The 22,920-nt window shown below is 46.8% G+C and overlaps 1 protein-coding gene across 1 annotated transcript in view; it reads left to right on the forward strand.

Moving 5' to 3' along the window:
- ETFA (electron transfer flavoprotein subunit alpha) overlaps nucleotides 1-22,920 on the forward strand; it is a 163,363-nt gene that overhangs the window by 14,477 nt on the left and 125,966 nt on the right. Inside the window, exons 5-6 of the mRNA XM_063926589.1 lie at nucleotides 744-843; nucleotides 20,718-20,828. Of these exons, the coding sequence (XP_063782659.1) occupies nucleotides 744-843; nucleotides 20,718-20,828 (211 nt within the window). The remainder of the gene's footprint in view (nucleotides 1-743; nucleotides 844-20,717; nucleotides 20,829-22,920) is intronic.

Consider the following 22,920-nt stretch of genomic DNA (forward strand, 5'->3'; position numbering starts at 1 on the left):
GCTGCCCGAGGCGTCTCGGTATTACAGTTGTGCCGAGCAGCTACTTGGTCGGGTTCAAACACTTTTGCAAAATTCTACAAGTTTGATACCCTGGCTGATGAGGACCTCGCGTTTGCTCAATCGGTGCTGCAGAGTCATCCGCACTCTCCCGCCCGGTTTGGAGCTTTGGTATAAACCCCATGGTCCTTACGGAGTCCCCAGCATCCTCTAGGACGTATGAGAAAATAAGATTTTAAACCTACCGGTAAATCTTTTTCTCCTAGTCCATAGAGGATGCTGGGCGCCCGTCCCAGTGCGGACTAAATCTGCAAGACTTGTATATAGTTGTTGCTTACATAAGGGTTATGTTAAAGTTGGAATCGGTCTTTGACTGATACTGTTTTTTCGTTCATACTGTTAACTGGTTGCGTATATTCTAAGTTATATGGTATGATTGGTGTGGGCTGGTATGAATCTTGCCCTTAGATTTACAACATCCTTTCCTCATATTGTCCATCTCCTCTGGGCACAGTTTCTCTAACTGAGGTCTGGAGGAGGGGCATAGAGGGAGGAGCCAGTGCACACCCATACTAAAAGTTCTTTGAGTGCCCATATCTCCTGCGGAGCCCGTCTATACCCCATAGTCCTTACGGAGTCCCCAGCATCCTCTACGGACTAGGAGAAAAAGATTTACCGGTAGGTTTAAAATCTTATTTTTCAGTACAGGGCAGTCTGTTGTAATAGTGTCATCACTTACTTTGCAGAGTCTCCTGCCAAGAGTAGCAGCGAAGCTAGATGTAGCCCCGGTTTCTGATGTTATTGACATTAAGTCACCAGATACATTCGTAAGGACAATCTATGCTGGTAAGTAGTCTGCGGCATCTTTGCTGATTATCTGAGATGTATTCATATAACTACAGATGGAACCCAAACTTTATTCTGCAGAAGCTTTGTAATATTTTTGTTAAATAGAAATCATATTGCTTGGATACATTGTGTTAACTGGTATTGCAAACATACACAGGATATAAATTGCATCTTTAAGCCCAATGGTTAGTCATGAAGATGAAAAAAAAATGAATAAGGAAGAGCAAGATGGCGGTGATGGTGGTCATAAGGAAATGATACGATCATATATAATTGTGTCATTATTTCAGAGCAGAGTGCTTGTAGTGACAGTAGAGCAGACTCTCATTGTATGTGAGCTGGGACTCCAAGGAGTACAAATACTATGCAGCAAATTGCCTGTATTCTAGAAACTAATGGCTGTCATTTGCGATTTCTTTTGTTCCACAATATAGGATTTTCTCTTATGCCCTAGAGGATACTGGGGTCCACATTAGTACCATGTTGTATAGACGGGTCCACTAGGAGCCTTGGGCACTTTAAGAAATTGATAGTGTGGGCTGGCTCCTCACTCTATGCCCCTCCTACCAGACTCTGTTTAGAAAATGTGCCCGGAGGAGCCAGTCACGCTTGGGAAGCTCCTGAAGAGTTTTCTGTATTTCTCTGATGTCCTAGTGGATGCTGGGAACTCCGTAAGGACCATGGGGAATAGCGGCTCCGCAGGAGACTGGGCACAACTAAAGAAAGCTTTAGGACTACCTGGTGTGCACTGGCTCCTCCCTCTATGACCCTCCTCCAGACCTCAGTTAGAATTTTGTGCCCGGCTGAGCTGGATGCACACTAGGGGCTCTCCTGAGCTCTTAGAAAAAAGTTTATTTTAGGTTTTTATTTTCAGTGAGATCTGCTGGCAACAGACTCACTGCTACGAGGGACTAAGGGGAGAGAAGCGAACCTACCTGCTTGCAGCTAGCTTGGGCTTCTAGGCTACTGGACACCATTAGCTCCAGAGGGATCGAACACAGGCCCAGCCTCGGTCGTCCGGTCCCGGAGCCGCGCCGCCGTCCCCCTTACAGAGCCAGAAGCAAGAAGAGGGTCCTGGAAATCGGCGGCAGAAGACTTCGGTCTTCATCAAGGTAGCGCACAGCACTGCAGCTGTGCGCCATTGCTTCCCATGCACACCTCACACTCCGGTCACTGATGGGTGCAGGGCGCTGGGGGGGGGGGGGGGGTGCCCTGGGCTGCAATATTGAGTACCTTGGCTGGCAAATAACACATAATATAGTCATAGAGACTATATATGTGTAAAATACCCCTGCCAGATATACATAGAAAAAAGCGGGAGAAGTCCGCCGAAAAAGGGGCGGGGCTATCTCTCTCGGCACACTGGCGCCATTTTCCCTCACAGCTCCGCTGGAAGGATCGCTCCCAGGCTCTCCCCTGCAGTTTCCAGACTACATAGGGTAAAAAAGAGAGGGGGGGCACTAAATTTAGGCGCAATATTGTGTATACAAGCAGCTATTGGGAAAAATCACTCAGTGTTAATCCCTGTGTTATATAGCGCTGTTGGTGTGTGCTGGCATACTCTCTCTCTGTCTCCCCAGAGGGCTTTGTGGGGTCCTGTCCTCAGTCAGAGCATTCCCTGTGTGTGTGCGGTGTGTCGGTACGGCTGTGTCGACATGTTTGATGAGGAGGCTTATGTGGAGGCGGAGCAGGTGCCGATAAATGTGATGTCACCCCCTGCGGGGTCGACACCTGAGTAGATGGTTATGTGGAAGGAATTACGCGACAGTGTCGACTCCTTACATAAAAGGTTTGACGACATAGCAGATGTGGGACAGCCGGCTTCTCAGCCTGTGCATGCCCAGACGTCTCTAAAGCCATCAGGGGCTCTAAATCGCCCGCTACCTCAGATGGCAGACACAGATGTCGACACGGATACTGACTCCAGTGTCGACGATGATGAGACTAGTGTACATTCCAATAGAGCCACCCATTACATGATTACGGCAATGAAAAATGTGTTGCATATTTCTGATATTACCCCAGGTACCACAAAAAAGGGTATTATGTTTGGGGAGAAAAAACTACCAGTGGTTTTTCCCCCATCTGATGAATTAAATGAAGTGTGTGAAGAAGCGTGGGCTTCCCCCGATAAGAAACTGGTAATTTCTAAAAAGTTACTAATGGCGTACCCTTTCCCGCCAGAGGACAGGTCACGTTGGGAGACATCCCCTAGGGTGGATAAGGCGCTCACACGTCTGTCAAAAAAGGTGGCACTACCGTCTCCGGACACGGCCGCCCTAAAGGAGCCTGCAGATAGAAAGCAGGAGGCTATCCTGAAGTCTGTATATACACACTCAGGTATTATACTGAGACCGGCTATTGCTTCAGCATGGATGTGCAGTGCTGCAGCTGCGTGGTCAGATTCCCTGTCGGAAAACATTGATACCCTAGACGGACACTATATTGCTAACCGTAGAGCATATTAAAGACGCTGTCTTGTACATGAAAGATGCACAGAGGGATATTTGCCGGCTGGCATCTAAAATAAACGCAATGTCCATTTCTGCCAGGAGAGGATTGTGGACTCGGCAGTGGACAGGAGATGCCCACACCCCTAATGTAAATGGATGCTCCAGTGTCCCCTAGTGGATGAAAGAGAAAGGCACATGGAAGTATTGCCTTACAAGGGTGAGGAGTTGTTTGGGGATGGTCTCTCTGACCTCGTTTCCACAGCGACAGCTGGGAAGTCAGCATTTTTACCCCATGTTCCCTCACAGCCAAAGAAAGCACCGTATTATCGGGTACAGTCCTTTTGGCCCCAGAAAGGCAAGCGGGTTCGAGGCGCGTCCTTTCTGCCCAGAGGCAGAGGTAGAGGGAAAAAGCTGCAACATACAGCCAGTTCCCAGGAACAAAAGTCCTCCCCCGCTTCCTCTAAATCCACCGCATGACGCTGGAGCTCCACAGGCGGAGCCAGGTACGGTGGGGGCCCGTCTCAAGAACTTCAGCGACCAGTGGGCTCGCTCACGGGTGGATCCCTGGATTCTACAAGTAGTATCTCAGGGGTACAAGCTGGAATTCGACACGTCTCCCCCTCGCCGTTTCCTCAAATCTGCCTTGCCGACAGCTCCCCCGGACAGGGAGGCAGTGCTGGAGGCGATTCACAAGCTGTATTCTCAGCAGGTGATAATCAAGGTACCCCTCCTTCAACAAGGACGGGGTTACTATTCCACAATGTTTGTGGTACCGAAACCGGACGGTTCGGTGAGACCCATTTTAAATTTAAAATTCTTGAACACTTTTATATAAGAAGGTTCAAGTTCAAGATGGAATCGCTCAGGGCGGTGATTGCAAGCCTGGACGAGGGGGATTCCATGGTATCACTGGACATCAAGGATGCTTACCTGCATGTCCCCATTTACCCTCCTCACCAGGAGTACCTCAGATTTGTGGTACAGGACTGTCATTACCAATTCCAGACGTTGCCGTTTGGTCTGTCCACGGCACCGAGGGTATTTACCAAGGTAATGGCCGAAATGATGATACTCCTTCGGAGAAAGGGAGTTTTAATTATCCCGAACTTGGACGATCTCCTTATAAAGGCGAGGTCCAGGGAACAGTTGTTGATCGGTGTGGCACTAGTTCGGGAAGTGCTACAACAGCACGGCTGGATCCTGAATATTCCAAAGTCGCAGCTGGTTCCTACAACGCGTCTACTGTTCCTGGGGATGGGTCTGGACACAGAACAGAAAAAAGTATTTCTCCCGGAGGAGAAGGCCAAGGAGTTGTCGTCTCTAGTCAGAGACCTCCTAAAACCAAAACAGGTGTCTGTGCACCACTGCACGCGAGTCCTGGGAAAGATGGTGGCTTCTTACGAAGCAATTCCATTCGGAAGGTTCCATGCAAGGATCTTTCAGTGGGATCTGTTGGACAAGTGGTCCGGATCGCATCTTCAGATGCATCGGCTGATAACCCGGTCTCCAAGGACCAGGGTGTCGCTGTTGTGGTGGCTGCAGAGTGCTCATCTTCTAGAGGGCCGCAGATTCGGCATACAGGACTGGGTCCTGGTGACCACGGATGCCAGCCTTCGAGGTTGGGGGGCAGTCACACAGGGAAGAAACTTCCAGGGACTATGGACAAGTCAGGAGACTTCCCTACACATAAATATTCTGGAACTAAGGGCCATTTACAATGCCCTAAGTCAGGCAAGACCCCTGCTTCAACACCAGCCGGTGCTGATCCAGTCAGACAACATCACGGCGGTCGCCCATGTAAACCGACAGGGTGGCACAAGAAGCAGGATGGCAATGGCAGAAGCCACAAGGATTCTCCGATGGGCGGAAAATCATGTGTTAGCACTGTCAGCAGTGTTCATTCCCGGAGTGGACAACTGGGAAGCAGACTTTCTCAGCAGACACGACCTCCACCCGGGAGAGTGGGGACTTCATCCAGAAGTCTTCCAAATGATTGTACACCGGTGGGAAAGGCCACAGGTGGACATGATGGCGTCCCGCCTCAACAAAAAGCTAAAAAGATATTGCGCCAGGTCAAGGGACCCTCAGGCGATAGCTGTGGACGCTCTGGTAACACCGTGGGTGTATGTGTTCCCTCCTCTGCCTCTCATACCCAAGGTACTGAGACTAATAAGGAGGAGAGGAGTAAGAACTACACTCATTGTTCCGGATTGGCCAAGAAGAGCTTGGTACCCAGAACTTCAAGAAATGATCTCAGAGGACCTATGGCCTCTGCCGCTCAGACAGGACCTGCTGCAGCAGGGGCCCTGTCTGTTCCAAGACTTACTGCGGCTGCGTTTGACGGCATGGCGGTTGAACGCCGGATCCTGAAGGAAAAGGGCATTCCGGAGGAAGTTATCCCTACGCTTATTAAAGCTAGGAAAGAAGTGACCGCAAACCATTATCATCGCATATGGCGGAAATATGTTGCGTGGTGTGAGGCCAGGAAGGCCCCAACGGAGGAATTTCAGCTAGGTCGATTTCTGCAGTTCCTACAGTCAGGGGTGACTATGGGCCTAAAATTGGGTTCCATTAAGGTCCAGATTTCGGCTCTATCGATTTTCTTCCAAAAAGAACTGGCTTTTCTCCCTGAAGTTCAGACATTTGTTAAGGGAGTGCTGCATATTCAGCCCCCTTTTGTGCCCCCAGTGGCACCTTGGGATCTCAACGTGGTGTTGGATTTCCTAAAGTCGCATTGGTTTGAATCACTTAAAACCGTGGAACTAAAATATCTCGCGTGGAAAGTGGTCATGCTGTTGGCCTTGGCTTCGGCCAGGCGTGTGTCAGAATTGGCGGCTTTGTCTTGTAAAAGCCCTTATCTGATTTTCCATATGGATAGGGCGGAATTGAGGACTCGTCCCCAATTTCTCCCAAAGGTGGTTTCAGCGTTTCATTTGAACCAGCCTATTGTGGTGCCTGCGGCTACTCGTGACTTGGAGGACTCCAAGTTGCTGGATGTAGTCCGGGCCCTAAAAATCTATGTTTCCATGACAGCTGGAGTCAGAAAGACTGACTCGCTATTTATCCTGCATGCGCCCAACAAGTTGGGTGCGCCTGCTTCAAAGCAGGCTTATTGCTCGCTGGATCTGTAGCACGATTCAACTTGCACATTCTGCGGCTGGACTGCCGCATCCTAAATCTGTAAAAGCCCATTCCACGAGGAAGGTGGGCTCTTCTTGGGCGGCTGCCCGAGGGGTCTCGGCTTTACAACTTTGCCGAGCAGCTACTTGGTCGGGGTCAAACACATTTGCTTAATTCTACAAGTTTTATACCCTGGCTGAGGAGGACCTAGAGTTTGCTCATTCGGTGCTGCAGAGTCATCCGCACTCTCCCGCCCGTTTGGGAGCTTTGGTATAATCCCCATGGTCCTTACGGAGTTCCCAGCATCCACTAGGACGTCAGAGAAAATAAGATTTTACTCACCGGTAAATCTATTTCTCGTAGTCCGTAGTGGATGCTGGGCGCCCGTCCCAAGTGCGGATTGTCTGCAATACTTGTATATAGTTATTGTTTAACTAAAGGGTTATTGTTGAGCCATCTGTTGAAAGGCTCAGTTATATTTCATACTGTTAACTGGGTATAGTATCACGAGTTATACGGTGTGATTGGTGTGGCTGGTATGAGTCTTACCCGGGATTCAAAATCCTTTCCTTATTGTGTCAGCTCTTCCGGGCACAGTATCCTAACTGAGGTCTGGAGGAGGGTCATAGAGGGAGGAGCCAGTGCACACCAGGTAGTCCTAAAGCTTTCTTTAGTTGTGCCCAGTCTCCTGCGGAGCCGCTATTCCCCATGGTCCTTACGGAGTTCCCAGCATCCACTACGGACTACGAGAAATAGATTTACCGGTGAGTAAAATCTTATTTTTCCTTTTTATTGTTTTCAGGCAGGTCTGGCTGGCACCAGACTGCCTGCTTCGTGGGACTTAGGGGGAGGAACGGCCCAACCTCCCTAGGATTAATGGTTTCTATCCCCGCTAACAGGACACTGAGCTCCTGAGGGTCCTATTCGCAAGCCCCACGACAGCGAGCGTACAGACCTGCAGCATGCCGCCTCCCCTAACAGAGCTTTGTCACAGGGTATACAGGCCTTGATAGAAGCTATTAGAGAGGTCCTGCACATCCCTGATTCCAGGAAAGGTGTGGAAAGCCTACCTTTTACAGGTGAAGCCCTTTTTGGAGATGAACTGGATACGTGGATATCCAAGGCTACGGCGGGTAAGTCTACATACCTTCCTTCTCCAGCTCCCCCAGCTAGAAAATCCTACACTGCTCCAACTCAGCAGGTGTTTCGGACAGCGAAGTTTAAAAACAAAACCAAAGGTTGTTCTACGGCCTTCAAAGGCAATAGAGGTAAACCCAGACAACCAGCAACTGCAGGTTCACACGAACAGAACCCTGGTTCTGCTTCCTCTAAGACTTCAGCATGATGGTGGACCGCCCTGTCCGGAAGACAGGCAGGTGAGAGCACGTTTGAGATTCTTCAGTCACATTTGGGCCTCTCGTCTCAACAAGAAGCTCAAGCGGGTATTGGGGGTAATTCCAAGTTGATCGCAGAAGGAATTTAGTTAGCAATTGGGCAAAACTATGTGCACTGCAGGGGAGGCATATGTAACATGTGCAGAGAGAGTTAGATTTGGGTGGGGTGTGTTCAATCTGCAATCTAATTTGCAGTGTAAAAATAAAGCAGCCAGTATTTACCCTGCACAGAAATAAAATAACCCACCCAAATCTAACTCTCTCTGCACATGTTAAATCTGCCTCCCCTGCAGTGCACATAGTTTTGCCCAATTGCTAACTAATTTCCTGCTGCGATCAACTTGGAATTACCCCCATTGTTTTAGGTCGAGGGACCCTCAAGCAGTGGTGGTGGACGCTCTGGTGACTCCATGGGTCTACCAGATGGTGTACGTGTTTCCACCACTCCCATTGGACCAAAGATTCTCAAAAGAATAAAAAGGGAAAAGGTTCAAGCAATTCTCATTACTGCGGACTGGCCAAGGAGGGCCAGGTATGCGGATCTACTGGAGATGCTCCTTGAGGATCCGTGGCCACTACCTCTTCGCGAGGACATTCTCCAACAGGGGCCGTTCGTCTATCGAGACTTACCACGGCTACGTTTGACAGCACGGAGCTTGAGCGTCAAATTCTAGCCCGAAAAGGGATTCTGCTTAGGGTTATTCCAACCCTGATCCAAGCCAGAAAGGGGGTACCGTCTAAACATTACCACTGTATTTGGAAAAAATACGTCTCTTGGTGGGAGTACAGGAAATTTCCTGCTGTGGAATTACAACTGGGACGTTTTCTCCTTTTTTTTTTTTTTTTTTTTGCAGTCAGGTGTGGATGTGGGCCTGCGTTTGGGCTCCATAAAAGTCCAAATTTCGGCCTTATCCATTTTCTTCCAGAAACAATTGGCCCCTCTCCCTGAGTTTCGGACATTTTTGAAGGGGGTTCTGCACATCAAACCGCCCTTTGTACCTCCTACGGCACCTTGGGATCTCAATGTGGTGTTGCAGTTCCTGCAATTGGAATGGTTTGAGCCTTTACAGGACGTTGATGTCAAGTTTCTTACGTGGAAGGCAGTCACGCTGTTGGCCTTGGCTTCTGCGAGGTGTGTGTCAGAGCTGGGGGCGTTGTCTCACAAAAGCCCCTATTTGATTTTTCATGAAGATGGGGCTGAATTTAGAACTCGTCAGCAATTTAATCCAAAGTTGGTGTCTGCGTTTCATATCAACCAACCTATTGTGGTTACAGACACCTCTGCTATTTCAAAGTCTTTGGATGTTGTTAGGGCTTTGAAGATCTATGTGAAGCGGACAACTCGCCGCAGAAAATCTGGCTCGCTGTTGTTCTCTATGATCGCAATAAAATTGGGTGTCCTTCTTCAAAGACAATTGCACGCTGGATCAGGCTTACTATCCAGCATGCTTATTCCACGACAGGTTTGCCGTGTCCAAAATCTGTACAGGCCCACTCTACTAGATCGGTGGGTTCTTCCTGGGCGGCTGCCCGGGGTGTCTCGGCTTTACAGCTCTGCCGAGCAGCTACTTGGTCAGGTTCGAACATGTTTGCTAAGTTCTACAAGTTTGATACTTTGGCCTCTGAGGACCTTCAGTTTGGTCAATCCAGTTCTGCAGGAACCTCCGCACTCTCCCACCCGGTTTGGGAGCTTTGGTACATCCCCATGGTACTAATGTGGACCCCAGTATCCTCTGGGACGTAAGAGAAAATAGGATTTTAATTACCTACCGGTAAATCCTTTTCTCGTAGTCCGTAGAGGATACTGGGCCCAGTGCTTTTGTTTCTTCCTGCACTGTTACTTTGTCAAGTATTGTTGGTTTATCTGTTCCTGGTTTAAAGTTTGGTTAGCTCTGCTTTCCTCTAGTTTGTGTGCGCTGGTTCGGAATCTCACCACTATCCTTTTTATGTCCTTCTCTCAAAGTATATCCGTCTCCTCGGGCACAGTTTCCTAGACTGAGTCTGGTAGGAGGGGCATAGAGGGAGGAGCCAGCCCACACTATCAATTTCTTAAAGAGCACATGGCTCCTAGTGGACCAGTCTATAGCCTATGCTACTAATGTGGACCCCAGTATACTCTACGGACTACGAAAAAAGGATTTACCGGTAGGTAATGAAAATCCTATTTTCTGATCAGAGGTTTTTGCAGTGTTTTAGTAAACCTTGATACTGCTGCAAATCCAAAAATTTTAAGCACTCTAGGGATCCCTAGGATATATGAAGGCTTGTATATTTCTCTTTCATCCACTAGGGGACACTGGAGTTCCTTAGACATTAGGGGTGTGAAGCTTGCAACCGGAGGTGTGGCACAATCTAAAATTAGTATTGTCTGCACAGCCGGCTCCTCCCCCTTCACATCCCTCCTCCCTCAGTTTTGAAAAATGTGCTGGAGGTACAGCACGTGGAGCAACTGAGCTCCTGACTAAATTTTCTTTTGTTTTATTTTTAATGTTTTTCTTGATATGGGCTGCGTCACCCTAATGAAAAGGGAGACAAGAGCCTCAGAATTGTGAGAGACAACGATCCCTATCGAATGGACCTGCATCTCTCGACAGGAATACTAATGATAAAGGTGCTGCGTCTCCCTAGGAAAAGGGAAACACAGCTTGACAATACTAAGAGCCAAAAATCCCTTTTGACTGGATCTGCATCTCTCACAGGAGATCCTCTTTCAAACGGAGTACAGTGAGTACTGGTTGTAATGCATCTGAGGAGGCTGAAAGGATAGTAACTCTGCTCCCTCCTCCCTCCCTCCCCCCCGCGGCTTATTAGCAGCGATAGACGCTCCGTTGTAAGACAAGTGAGGGGCCCCGTAGTGCGCGCGCGCCGGCGGGGAGACAGAGGCTGCGCTGAGGACGGGAAGCGCTGCTGAGGACGGGTAAGAAGGTTCGGTGGCGCGACCCGTCAGAGTGTAAGCGCGGCTTGTGTGGAGCAGACAAGCGCTTCCTAGCCAGTATAGTGTGCCGCTGGGGGACCCGGTGAGAGCGGTCCCGCAGCGCGCGCACAGAGGGGCAAAGTGAGTGTTATTCAGCGCGACTGAGGGTCCCCAGCCGCGTGTACGGCTGCAGAAGTGTCAGTAGTACATTGCTTTAATGTAATAGAAGTGATAAAAAAATTTAAATGGCGGCCATCTTATTTTTCTCATATAGGCGCCAATCTGAGGGGCAGGGATTAACCCTCCCCCTCTTATACATTATCCTATGAGACGGGATATAGGTTTAGCTCCCTCTGCTGGTAAAGGGAGTTATAGGAGGATCTGTAATCCTATGAGACATGATATAAGATTAGCTCCCTCTGCTGGTAAAAAGAGTTATAGGAGGATCTCCTGAAGTATAATACTTATTTACTATTTATATTTTCTAAGGAATTCTATATAAAAGATCCTGAAGAAAATACTGGGAAGCATGTGGACAACCTCACCATCGTAGCTGATTTACAGTTCGGGCTGTGAGGATTGCAAACCGGCTGGTGACATTTTTATTTTATATTTATTTATTTGTTTATTTTACATTTTTGAATTGTCATTTTCCCCTTTTTCCATATGAAGGGATAAATTTGTCCAGCCGGTTCCAATACCTTTGCTTCCGTCATCCTCAGGCTTTCCCTTCCTAATTTAAGGGGTAAAAGCGCTGCGTAATACCCTAGTACGGGGTTTAATTAGCATGTCTAAAGCATCAACCAAGACTTCTAAGACCTGCTATGTTTGTACGAAATGTAGCAAGAAAAGCAAGAAATGTAGCTCAGGGGTGTGCGTCTCCTGCTTACTCAAGGACACTCCACCTGGGAGCAGTGCTCCGCCTAGGCAATCTCACAAGAGATGGCGGAATCCCACAGACAACAATCGGGATGGGCTGCGGGATTCATTAAGAAGGAATTTCTCATCAAGTTAACGCCGCGAGCACATGCAGAATCAGATGTGCGCAAGGCAGTTAAAAGACCTCTTCCTATTATAACGGAAACAGATGAGGAAAGAGATCCTCTCATTGATACGGAGGAAGGTGAGTTAGTTGGATCTATCCTGGACTCCGATTTTCCGAAAGTAGACCCGACAGAAGAATTCGATTTATTCGAATCACAAAAGCCGCGTTCTGCGGTGTTTCCATTTCCTAAATCCCTCCAATCTCAGATGGAGGAGCCTTGGAAACAGCCGGACAAACGCTTTCAATTTCCAAAAAAAAAAGTTTCACATACCCAAGGGTGTTATGGATAAGTGGGAGATTCCACCTGTAGTGGATGCTTCCCTAGGGAGGTTATCGAAAAGACAATATTACCGATACCTAATGTGACGACTTTAAAGGAGGCGTCCGATCGGAAAGTGGACACCACTTTGAAATCAATATTCATAGCAGGTGCAGCACAGAGACCTGCGATCGTATGTGCATGGGTCAACAAGGCCATGAGCGTGTGGTCTAGGCGTATTGTACAAGCTATTGAGGAGAATAGCTTAGAAGAGATTACCCAACTGGCAGACCACATTCGAGAATCTGCTTCATACTTGTGTCAGGCCTCCCAAGATCTTAGCAAATGGCAAGGAGGCTCTGACACCAAGAAAGCAGTTGAATCCATCCCCTTTGGGGGAGAGATGCTTTTCAGGTGCAGAGTTGGATAAGTGGATTTAGCAGGCTACAGCAGAAATCTACCTTTCTGCCTACTCCATATACGAGAGCCGTCCACAGGCTAGAATAGGCTATTCAGGACCGGCGTTTAATTAATTTAGATCGCGGTCCTTTCGAGGCCGAGGACGAGGTTTTGGTACACAAGTCCGTGGAGGCAGAGGTAGAGGCCGCGCACAGGCAGCAGCCAGACAACAAGATAAAACTGTTGACAAAACCGTGGCATGGCGGTCTTCCGGCCCACCTGGAATCTCCTTTGGTGGGCGCCCGTCTGGAAGGTTTTTGGGACATATGGACCGTCACCTGTCCAGTTCTTTGGATCACCGACATAATCTCCCAGGGGGTACAGACTAGATTTTCAACAGAGACCTCACAGTCAGTTTTTTACAACGGGTATGCCTCAATGCTCTCAGAAGGCAGACGCACTACTGACAGCTATTCAAAAATTACTACAGTCAGAGGTCATTACGGCAGTTCCCGCCTCTCAGAGAGGAACGGGTTTTTATTCCAGTTTTTTTGTCGTGAAAAAGCCAGACGGAACGGTCAGGCCGATACTCAATTTAAAGGTTTTAAACCAGTTTCTAAAGCTATACAAATTCAAAATGGAATCAATCCAGTCGGTCATTGCAGGTTTGGAACAGGGCAAATTCATGGTGTCCATGGACATAAAGGATGCATACCTGCATATTCCAATTTGGGCTCCCCACCAAGCTTACCTAAGGTTTGCACTGGTGAGGGGTCATTACCAATTCAGAGCTCTACCATTCGGCCTATCATCAGCCCCAAGGATCTTCATGAAGATAATGGCAATTATGGTTGGGAGTCAAGATAATACCCTATCTAGACGATCTTCGGATCAAGGCCTCCTCTCAAGAGAAGTTGATCAAAGATGTTCAGACGTCTCACCAAGTTCTCATTCAACACGGATGAATTGTGAAATTCCAGAAATCCAACCTCTCTCCGACTCAACGAATTCAATTCCTGGGTCTCATCTTGGACACGGTGCAGTTAAAGATTTTTCTGCCAGTATCCAAGATCAAGGACATACAGAAGTTAGTAGAGCAAGTATTAGGGACACCGTCAAGGTCTCTGCGATTCTAGGTACAACTTCTCGAAAAAATGGTGGTGTCGTTCGAAGCTCTCCGGTACGGCAGACTTCATTCCCGACCGTTCTAGATGAACCTCCTGACTCAGAGAGCTGGTTCACACTGGTTTCTTCATCGACGGGTCCGACTGCAACCACACGTAAGAGTCTCCTTGATTTGGTGGTCGTTGCACAAGAATCTCTCAGCAGGGAAGAGATTCGGGATACGGAATTGGAGGATCCTGACAACGGACGCCAGCCTCAGAGGTTGGGGGGCCGTCTTCGAGGACAATCAGGTTCAGGGACGATGGACGTTACAGGAGAGCAGATTACCCATCAACCTTCTCGAACTAAGAGCAGTTTACAATGCACTTCTCCTCGCAGAAGACTTAGTCATGAACCAGTACGTGAGGGTGCAATCGGACAATGGCACAACGACGGCTTACGTAAACCGAAAGTGAGGAACGAGGAACAGAATGGCGTTAAGAGAAACCACAAAGATATTGTTGTGGGCTGAAACGTCATCCTATCTGCAGTATTCAATCCAGGTGTGGAGAACTGGGAAGCAGATTATCTCAGTCGACAGGACATACACCCGGGAGAGTGGTGCCTGCATCCACGGATTTTCGACATGGTGGTGAGGAGATGGGGTCTTCCTCAAGTGGACCTAATGGCGTCTCGGCAGAACCACCAGCTGCCAAGATACAGCAGCAGAAAGAGTGGATGCATTGACACTTTCTTGGGGTTACGAAAAGGTTTACATATCTCCGCCGTTCCCTCTACTTCCCAGGGTTCTGAAGCGGCTGAAACGAGAGCGAGTGTGGGCGATTCTAATCGCTCCAGATTGGCCATGCAGGAGTTGGTACTCGGATCTACAAGGCTTGTTAATGGACAAACCGTGGCGGTTACCTCAGAGAGAGGACCTGCTATCTCACGGCCCATTTCTACATACGGACCTGAACAGGCTGCGTTTAACGACGTGGCTATTGAAACCAGGATCTTAAGGAACAGAGGGATACCTAGAATGGCTCTTCCTACGATGATTGCAGTTCGAAAACCGGTCACGGCCGGGCATTACTACAGAATTTAGAGGAAGTACATCGACTGGTGTAAGGAACGTGGATGGAATTAGACGACCTTCCACTTATCCAGACTTTTACTTTTCCTTCAAGCCGGAATAGACTTAGGTTTGCGACTGGGATCTCTGAAGGTTCAAGTGTCTGATCTTTCCATCCTTTTTCATAAGCGGTTGGCAACCTTACCAGAGATTCAGACCTTTTTACAGGGGGTTTTGAGAATACAGCCCCCGTTTCGTCCTCCCACTGCACCATGGGATCTCAAATTGGTATTACATTTTTTTGAAATCACCACTCTTTGAACCGTTACCGAGAACAGACCAGAGACATCTCTCTTGGAGGGTAACGTTGTTGCTAGCCTTGGCTTCGGCTAGCCGGGTTTCTGAGTTAGGAGCCTTATCGTGTAAAGACCGGGCGGCACTCCGTACAAAAGCGGATTTCCTTCCGAAAGTGTTTCGGGGTTTCATGTAAACCAGCCGATTGTGGTCCCTTCTTCAAGTGTCTGGCAGAGGGGGATGTATCCTTGGATGTTGTCCGAGCGTTGCGGGTGTACGTACACATTCCGTCGTCCTTTAGAAAGTCCGACCATTTATTTGTCCTGTATGATGGACCAAAGAAGGGTTGGCCGGCTTCTAAGCAATCTCTAGAGAAAGTAAAGGGATGTGTAAGTGCGCAGTCAGCAGCAGCTGGTAAGGGGATGGTCAGATCCCCCAATATACTAAAGATAATAAACACAGGATACCAGCGCTGGCTGTAAGGATTGTAAAAAGACGGTTTACTGAATATAAAATAACAATTTATTAAACCATTAAAAAAAACAGGAATAGATTCCTATTACCTATTATTAACACATTTGGTCATAATCTCCCCCTGGATAAAATCTATTTTGAATCCACTCTCCTCTGGGACATATGTTGTTACGGCTAGGACAATCTCCAGATGGCATTCACTGTAGCACAAGATAGTTACCAGTTCCACAATAGATGTATATGATGGCATCAGCTTTAGGAAGAGTCCATTGCTAGCTGTGTGTGTGGATCAGGTCCTTGTTTGTAGAAATTTCCCAGTGATAGGAGCAATGTCCTATCACTGGGAAATTTCTACAAACAAGGACCTGATCCACACACAGCTAGCAATGGACTCTTCCTAAAGCTGATGCTATCATATACATCTATTGTGGAACTGGTAACTATCTTGTGCTACAGTGAATGCCATCTGGAGATTGTCCTAGCCGTAACAACATATGTCCCAGAGGAGAGTGGATTCAAAATAGATTTTATCCAGGGGGAGATTATGACCAAAAGTGTTATTAATAATAGGTAATAGGAATCTATTCCTGTTTTTTTTAATGGTTTAATAAATTATTTTATATTCAGCAAACCGTCTTTTTACAATCCTTACAGCCAGCGCTGGTATCCTGTGTTTTTTATCTAAGCAATCTCTGTCCAGATGGATTAAACTTTCTATTCGGCAAGCTTATGTTTCCTGTGGGGAACAGGTTCATGTACAGACGGGTGCTCATACTACCCGGTCGGTGGGTGCCTTCTGGGCGGCTGCTAGTGGTGCTTCCACGACTCAACTTTGCAGAGCGGCGATGTGGTCCTCAGCCCACACGTTCGCTAAATTTTACAAGTTTGATACCTTTGCGTCCGAGGATTCTAAGTTCGGACGTTGGTTTTACAGGAACAGACAGCACTCCCTCCCTAGGAGATAACTTTGGGACGTCCCCTAATGTCTAAGGAACTCCAGTGTCCCCTAGTGGATGAAAGAGAAAAGAGGATTTTGGTACTTACCGATAAATCCATTTCTCTAAATCCTCTAGGGGACACTGGACGCCCGCCTCTGTGCTGTCAGCCTGCTGTGTTTGTGTTCAAACAGTTCGTACAAACGGTGTTAGTTTCGGTTAAAGAGGTTCTTGGCTGCTGTTTGTTATGTTGTACGGTTCGGTTCCTCGCCAGGTGCGGTAGTCTCATGTCCTATTCTCTCAGTCACATTTTCAAAACTGAGGTAGGAGGGATGTGTAGGGGGAGGAGCCGGCTGTGCAGACAATACTAATTTTAGATTGTGCCACACCTCCGGTTGCAAGCTTCACACCCCTAATGTCTAAAGAACTCCAGTGTCCCCTAGAGGATTCAGAGAAATGGATTTATCGGTAAGTACCAAAATCCTATTTTTTATTTTAATATGCAAAAATAAACAAAACAAACCAAAAAACCCACCTTCATGGATACCCTTCCCTATTTTATAGCAGCCCTAAGCATTTAGGCGTAGACTGATAGTGGAAAAATCGGGGGGACAAAGAGCGTGAAGTCCCTCCAATTATCCACAAACCAGCACTAGGCTTTTCCAGCCAGGGATGGTAGCATTATAGCAAGAGGGCACTCAGCATGGGGTCCTCCAGCCTTAGGCCAGTCCGCTCAAGTCTGGTATAGGTCAGTGGGGCCAGCTACAAATCGCAGGCTTATCTCTTATGGTCAACCATACCACAACTGCTAAAATGTCCTGGTAGACTGCCTCCTGGCACCTGTAAAGAAAATATTTAAAAGAAGTCAGGAGGCACACACCTTTTAATAAATAGACACACTGCAAGACCTTGCTTTAACAGTTTTATTACAGTTCCTTTTGGGAAGCATCCTCTTCAGTCCGTATAGCATCCACTGCATCTTGACAAACTATAAAAAACCATGTTGGCAACTAACTATTCCTAATAGAATCTTTACAGTAATAAACGTTAACTGACTGTCGCTCTCATAGGAATAAACTCTTTGATTCATCAGAAAGTGGGACACAAAGGTAGATATGATAAAAAAAAAAAAAATTGGCAAGATGGGATTGTTATCCTTACCTGTAAAATCCTATTCTCAGAGTCCATGGGGGACAAAGGGATCACATTGGTTATAAGTGGTGAGCTGGAGTCTGAGCATCAGAATGTTCGCACAGGCTCCCTATACTCCGCCCCCCAGCCTAGGGGACCAGTTAAGTAACCAAGCCCAAGGAAAGGAGAAGGAAGACAGAAAAACAGAAAAATCAAATATACACAGTCATGGAGAAAAGGAAAACCGGTAACAGAGCACATTGCCCCCCAAAAATCAAACACACACACGTTCAGTGTGGGTGCCCTGTGGACGGATGTCTCGCGCCACCCAGTCAAATCTAGATGGGCCAGATCCGGATGTAAGCACGGGCCTTGAGAAGGAAGATCTGGCCAGTGAGGGAGAGGCCATGGGCCATCAATGGAGAGAGTCAGAAGATCTGTGTCTCAAGCTCTGCATGGCCAATCATCCAGAGCAATGAGGATCACTGTGCCTCCCTCCAACTTTAACTTGTGAGAGTCCATGAAATCATTGAAATTGGGGGGGGGGGATGTAGATGAGCAAAAAGGTCCACCGAACCTCGAGGACTCCTGGATCTATGGTGCAGTACCTTGGCATCTTGTGATTGTGTTGAGAGACCATCATGTCCATGTCCGGATGGACCCAATGCTGAACCATGAGTTGAAAGAACTCTGGATGGGGAGACCTCTCGCCCATGTGTACATCCTGGCAGCTTAGAAAGTTCGCTTTCCCAGTTCTGGACCCTGGGAATGTAACCAGCCAACAGGGTTGGGAGATAACACTCTGCCCATTGGAGGAGATGACTCTCCCCTCTCATGGCGCCTTGACTGAGAGTGCCACCCTTATGATTTATGTAGGCGACCGTTGTCGCCTTGTCTAATTGAACCTTTGCCGATATGTGACTGAGAACATCCTCAGCCGTCCATTGGCCCTGAAATGTCTAGTGACAATTTACCGCCCCCCAGCCCTGAAGACTCACATCGGTGGTGGATCCAAAAGGGGTCGACTTTTTTTTTTTTTTTTTTGGTGGGACTGATGTCTTGAGGGAGAACAATTATCCTCGTCTTGAGTCTTTATATGCAGGGTGGATCCATTCCACCTGGCTAGTACCTCCTATCTGTAGCGGACTCTAGTAAAACTGGGCATACTCCACCACCTCAAAGGTGGACCTGCTTGCAAGAATAGATCAAGCCTCAAATTTAGACCTGTATGGACTGGATTTTTTCCTTTGGCAGAAATTCCCGCTGAACTTTGGATTCCAGTAATGCTCCCAAGTGTAACAAAGGTGAAGAACATTTAATTATTTGGTGCTCAAACTTCAGCTTACTACCTATACCTTTCGTGATCCTTGTGTCCACCATGGATGAGGATGAGAGAGAAATTGGCATTGTTTTTGCCTTTGTGTAATACTAGTGACTTCATTAGTTAGTTTGTTCTTACATGTAAATAACAGGATTCCACAATTTGAATTTCGGAATTTTCCTGTATATAAAGTAGTGGACCATTAGTCCTACTCTTCATTATTTTTGTTCTTTATTGACCAAGGCAAATAATGTTCTGTAGAAAAACTGCAAGTCTAATGTTCTACTATAGTGTGTATGTATTTGATATTTGGAAATGGCAGCAAGACAGAAAGCATAATTTAATTCTAATTTAATTAGAGATACAATACTGAAAAAAAAAAACCATACCTTATTCCTACAAGTTATGTTTTCTGTATCAATGTTTGAGGTTTGAAATCATTCTTTAGGTAACATTTAGTATATAGAGGGCTTTTATTGTATGAGTTGCTTGACAGTATCAAAGATTGAGTAAATAAAATGAAGGTAATTAAATATTTTTATGTATACTTTTATGAGCTTTTATTTTTTTATTTTTTTTATGTATTGGTTTATATATTATAATTAGCAAATCCACCCATCTGCACTTCCACGCACCCTTGTTGAAGAGACCATTTGCACTGAGTAATATCAAGTGCTTTCTCCCCCACATGTCCTGTTAAATATTAATACTTCCTGCTGTTCCGAGAGCTGGTCACAACAACACACAATCCGTGTCCTCGGGATGAGAAATCCCAGTGGGAGGACAGAACACCGTATCCAGCTCCAACAGTAATATCCCTGGTGTTATGCTCTAAGCTTGCTGGTGCAGCTGTTGCACAAATGGCAATACTACACTTGCAGAGTAGCCCCAATGAATAAAGGATTGGGGATTTTATATCTTAAACAGATGTTCTGATTTGTAAATTTGACTTAAACAATTGCATTAGATTTTTTTTAAATGTGGAACGTTTCAGGAGCTCCCAACGTGCATCTTCAATACAGCAAAAAATTTTTTTTATTTGATCTAATAATGTGTATGTATTAGTCATCCTGAAATTGTTCTAGATCTTTACATTTCATAATCTTATCTATGTATAAATGCCTATGGTGCAGCTTTTGGTTAAATTATAGCAAATTCGTTACAAGCGGACTATTGAATGTATGGGTTGAGTGTGGCCACATGTGGAGGTTTCTCTCCGATTTTAGAAACTATAACGTTAGTGGTAAATGTATGTGATCCCTATGGCATGGAGACTGAGAGAAACATGGCAGCTGGTCTGCAGATGGGTACATTTAATGGGTGAACCAACTACTTGGAAACACGAAGATAACCCTGGCAGCATTTCTCCATGACTCTCATTCTGTGGGGAATAAACGGCTATCACCGGTGTCTGTCTAGCTTTTTAGCTATCTGCTAGGCATTCTACCTGATCACTCATTGGGGTAGTGTAAGGTGACACGTGTTGTGTCTGATTTACTAAAAGATAATGATGTTCTCTGATCATGGTATCTTCCTAGCAGCTACAGAGTTGTGTGGTTCATGTTTGTCTATTGCCAGCTGTTGTTCTGGACGTATAACTTCTCTCTTTCTCCAGCTGCTCTAGTAACAGCTGCTGGGGAGAGACTGCGTACACCTCATGTGACATGAGCCTGGAGACTGTGCCTTTACTCTATGGTCTTAGATGAGGTCCAGCATCTAGAATGGGAATCCTGACCTATCAGGCGATATGTGTTTGTTGAACAGATCAGCATGGTATTTACAGTCCTAAGAAATGTTCTATTCTTCTTGACAATGATCTTGCTATATCAAGTTTATATGTAAATGAGATGCTTGCTTCTCCATATTGTACTATGATTAAATGGCTCTCTTCTTGCTTGTGATAAACTCCTAATGATAAAGTGGCACTAATAATGTGCATGCTCTCTTTTTTCCTAGGAAATGCCTTGTGCTCTGTGAAGTGTGATGAGTCTGTGAAAGTTTTCACTATCAGAGGCACATCATTTGAGATGGCTTCAAATTCAGGTGGGAATGCAAGCCTAGAACAAGGTAAGAAGCGAAGTACCTGTACTCTAAGAGCTACAGCTTTTAACATACAGTGATGAAATAGGAAAACTCTCCAGTTACAGTGCTGCATTGATGGCTCTTTCTGGGAGCCGCCCAGGACCGCATCATTGTGCATCTTCTGACGGATGGGCAATTTGGGTACCTTCTTTTCCCTTTTGCGTCCTCTAGGTGCACTTTGGCCATGATTTGGATTTGTACACAAACCTAATGGTTTATTTACAAATCTGATGCTTGGGGTTTGCACACATGCAGAATGTGTTCTTCCATAATACTTGCAGCTCCCCCTTTTTTTTCCCACAGCATGATTGTCATGGTGCAGTGTTTGGGGTGGTGGTGGGGAAGTGGAGTGGTGGCGGCAACATGGTCCGTTTTACAAAATATGTATGTCTGGCCCAGGGTGTAGATGGTCAGACGCAGACTTCCTGGACCAGGATGACCAGATCAGACAGCTTATGCAGACTGACCCAAGGGATGCTACGATAGCGAATTGTGGCAGATAGTCACCATAGTAATCCAATGCTGTATCCGCTTACACAGCACTCTGATCTCGTAGATGCATGCAGGAGGTGGCTGTATTCTACAGACGCTTCCTGCTTAATTTGCATTTTTATTTGTTAGGTACTGCACAGCCACCTACCTGCTGCTGTGCAATACCTTACAAATCAGAATCAGCCTTTTTATACTTGACAGCACATTTTTAGGCAACAGATGTAATCGTAAACTTCAAAGTCATTTCAGTGACACATGTTACAAAGACAGCCCCATTTTCTTCTCATTCTCATGATTTATTTGACACATTGGGTAAACCTAAACAATTTTTCAGAAGGAAAATTGAGAAATGTTCCCTGAAAACTCATCTCTTCAGACAAGCTTATCTAATTCAGATCCACCCATATAACAGCCCCTCTTTATATGTTTCTCTATCATCCATAAGGGATACTGGGGACACTTAGTACAGTGGGGTATAGATGTGGTCCAAAGGAGCAGGTGCACTTTAAATTTCTTCATACAGGGTGTGCTGGCTCCTCCCCTCTATGCCCTCCCTCACAGCTCAGTTTAGAAAAATGTGCCCTCAGGAGAAGATGCACACTCTGGAGCTCCAGAGTTTTTTCTTCAGTTTATTTTAAATGTTTGTTATTTTCAGGTAGGCTGTTGGGCAACAGCCTACCTGCACCGAGGGACGCTGGGGGAGGACTGACACCAGCCTCCTGGAGGTGCTGAGTCTGATCTCGCTGATAGGACATCGGTCCTGAGGGTCCATGTACCGCAGGCATTGCGCACACCAGCAGCACGCCGCACATAGCCTGAAGTCAGAAGAGTGGTGAGTGTTGCCAGGGGTCCCGCTAGAAGGGTCTCCCCGGTTCTTTGTGCGTTGCAGACGCGGGGAGCATACAAACTTCCTCTGGGGTGATCCCATAACCTCCCTGCACAGACTAGCAGCGGCAGTGTAATTAGGTGCTGGGAAAACTTTTTACATGAGTTTGGAGACTTTGCCAGTATAAAATAGATAGATAGATAGATATAGATCCATCCAGCACCATTGCAGGCGGCGGAGCTTCCTCAGCGGGACCAGCATTTTCTGGCGCCATTTCCTGCACTCCCAGCGTTGGTGCAGGACTGCCAGCTCCTCCAAGTGATACTCCACGGAGAGACACTGGTACAGGGGTGTAGTTAAGGGAGCGAGCCCGTTTGGGACCCTTGTATTAGGCTGCTCATGCACTATATTACAAATTGCCTTGCATCTAACTTCTGCATTGTTAGTTTCAGGCTGTGTGCTGGTTCCTCCTCTCTGAGTCTCTCCACACATACTGAGCTGAGCAGACTTGCTTATACCTGTCTCTCTGGGTATGTGTGTGGGTGTTTGATGTTCCCTGTCAGCATGGTAAAGAAAGCTGTGTGTAATGTTTGTCGTACCAGGTTTCTCCCTCCCCTGAAGATTGTCTCATGTGTGAGCACTGCAGTCAGCCTTCACAAGACAGTGGGGCTTCAGGGGGTGATTTGCAGGAGCCAGCTTGGCTGAGTTCTATTAAAACTATGATGACTGACATGTCCAATTAATTAACTACTGCTAGAC

Source organism: Pseudophryne corroboree, chromosome 6 (genome assembly GCF_028390025.1).
Source record: "Pseudophryne corroboree isolate aPseCor3 chromosome 6, aPseCor3.hap2, whole genome shotgun sequence".
NCBI classification, from domain to species: Eukaryota; Metazoa; Chordata; class Amphibia; order Anura; family Myobatrachidae; genus Pseudophryne; species Pseudophryne corroboree.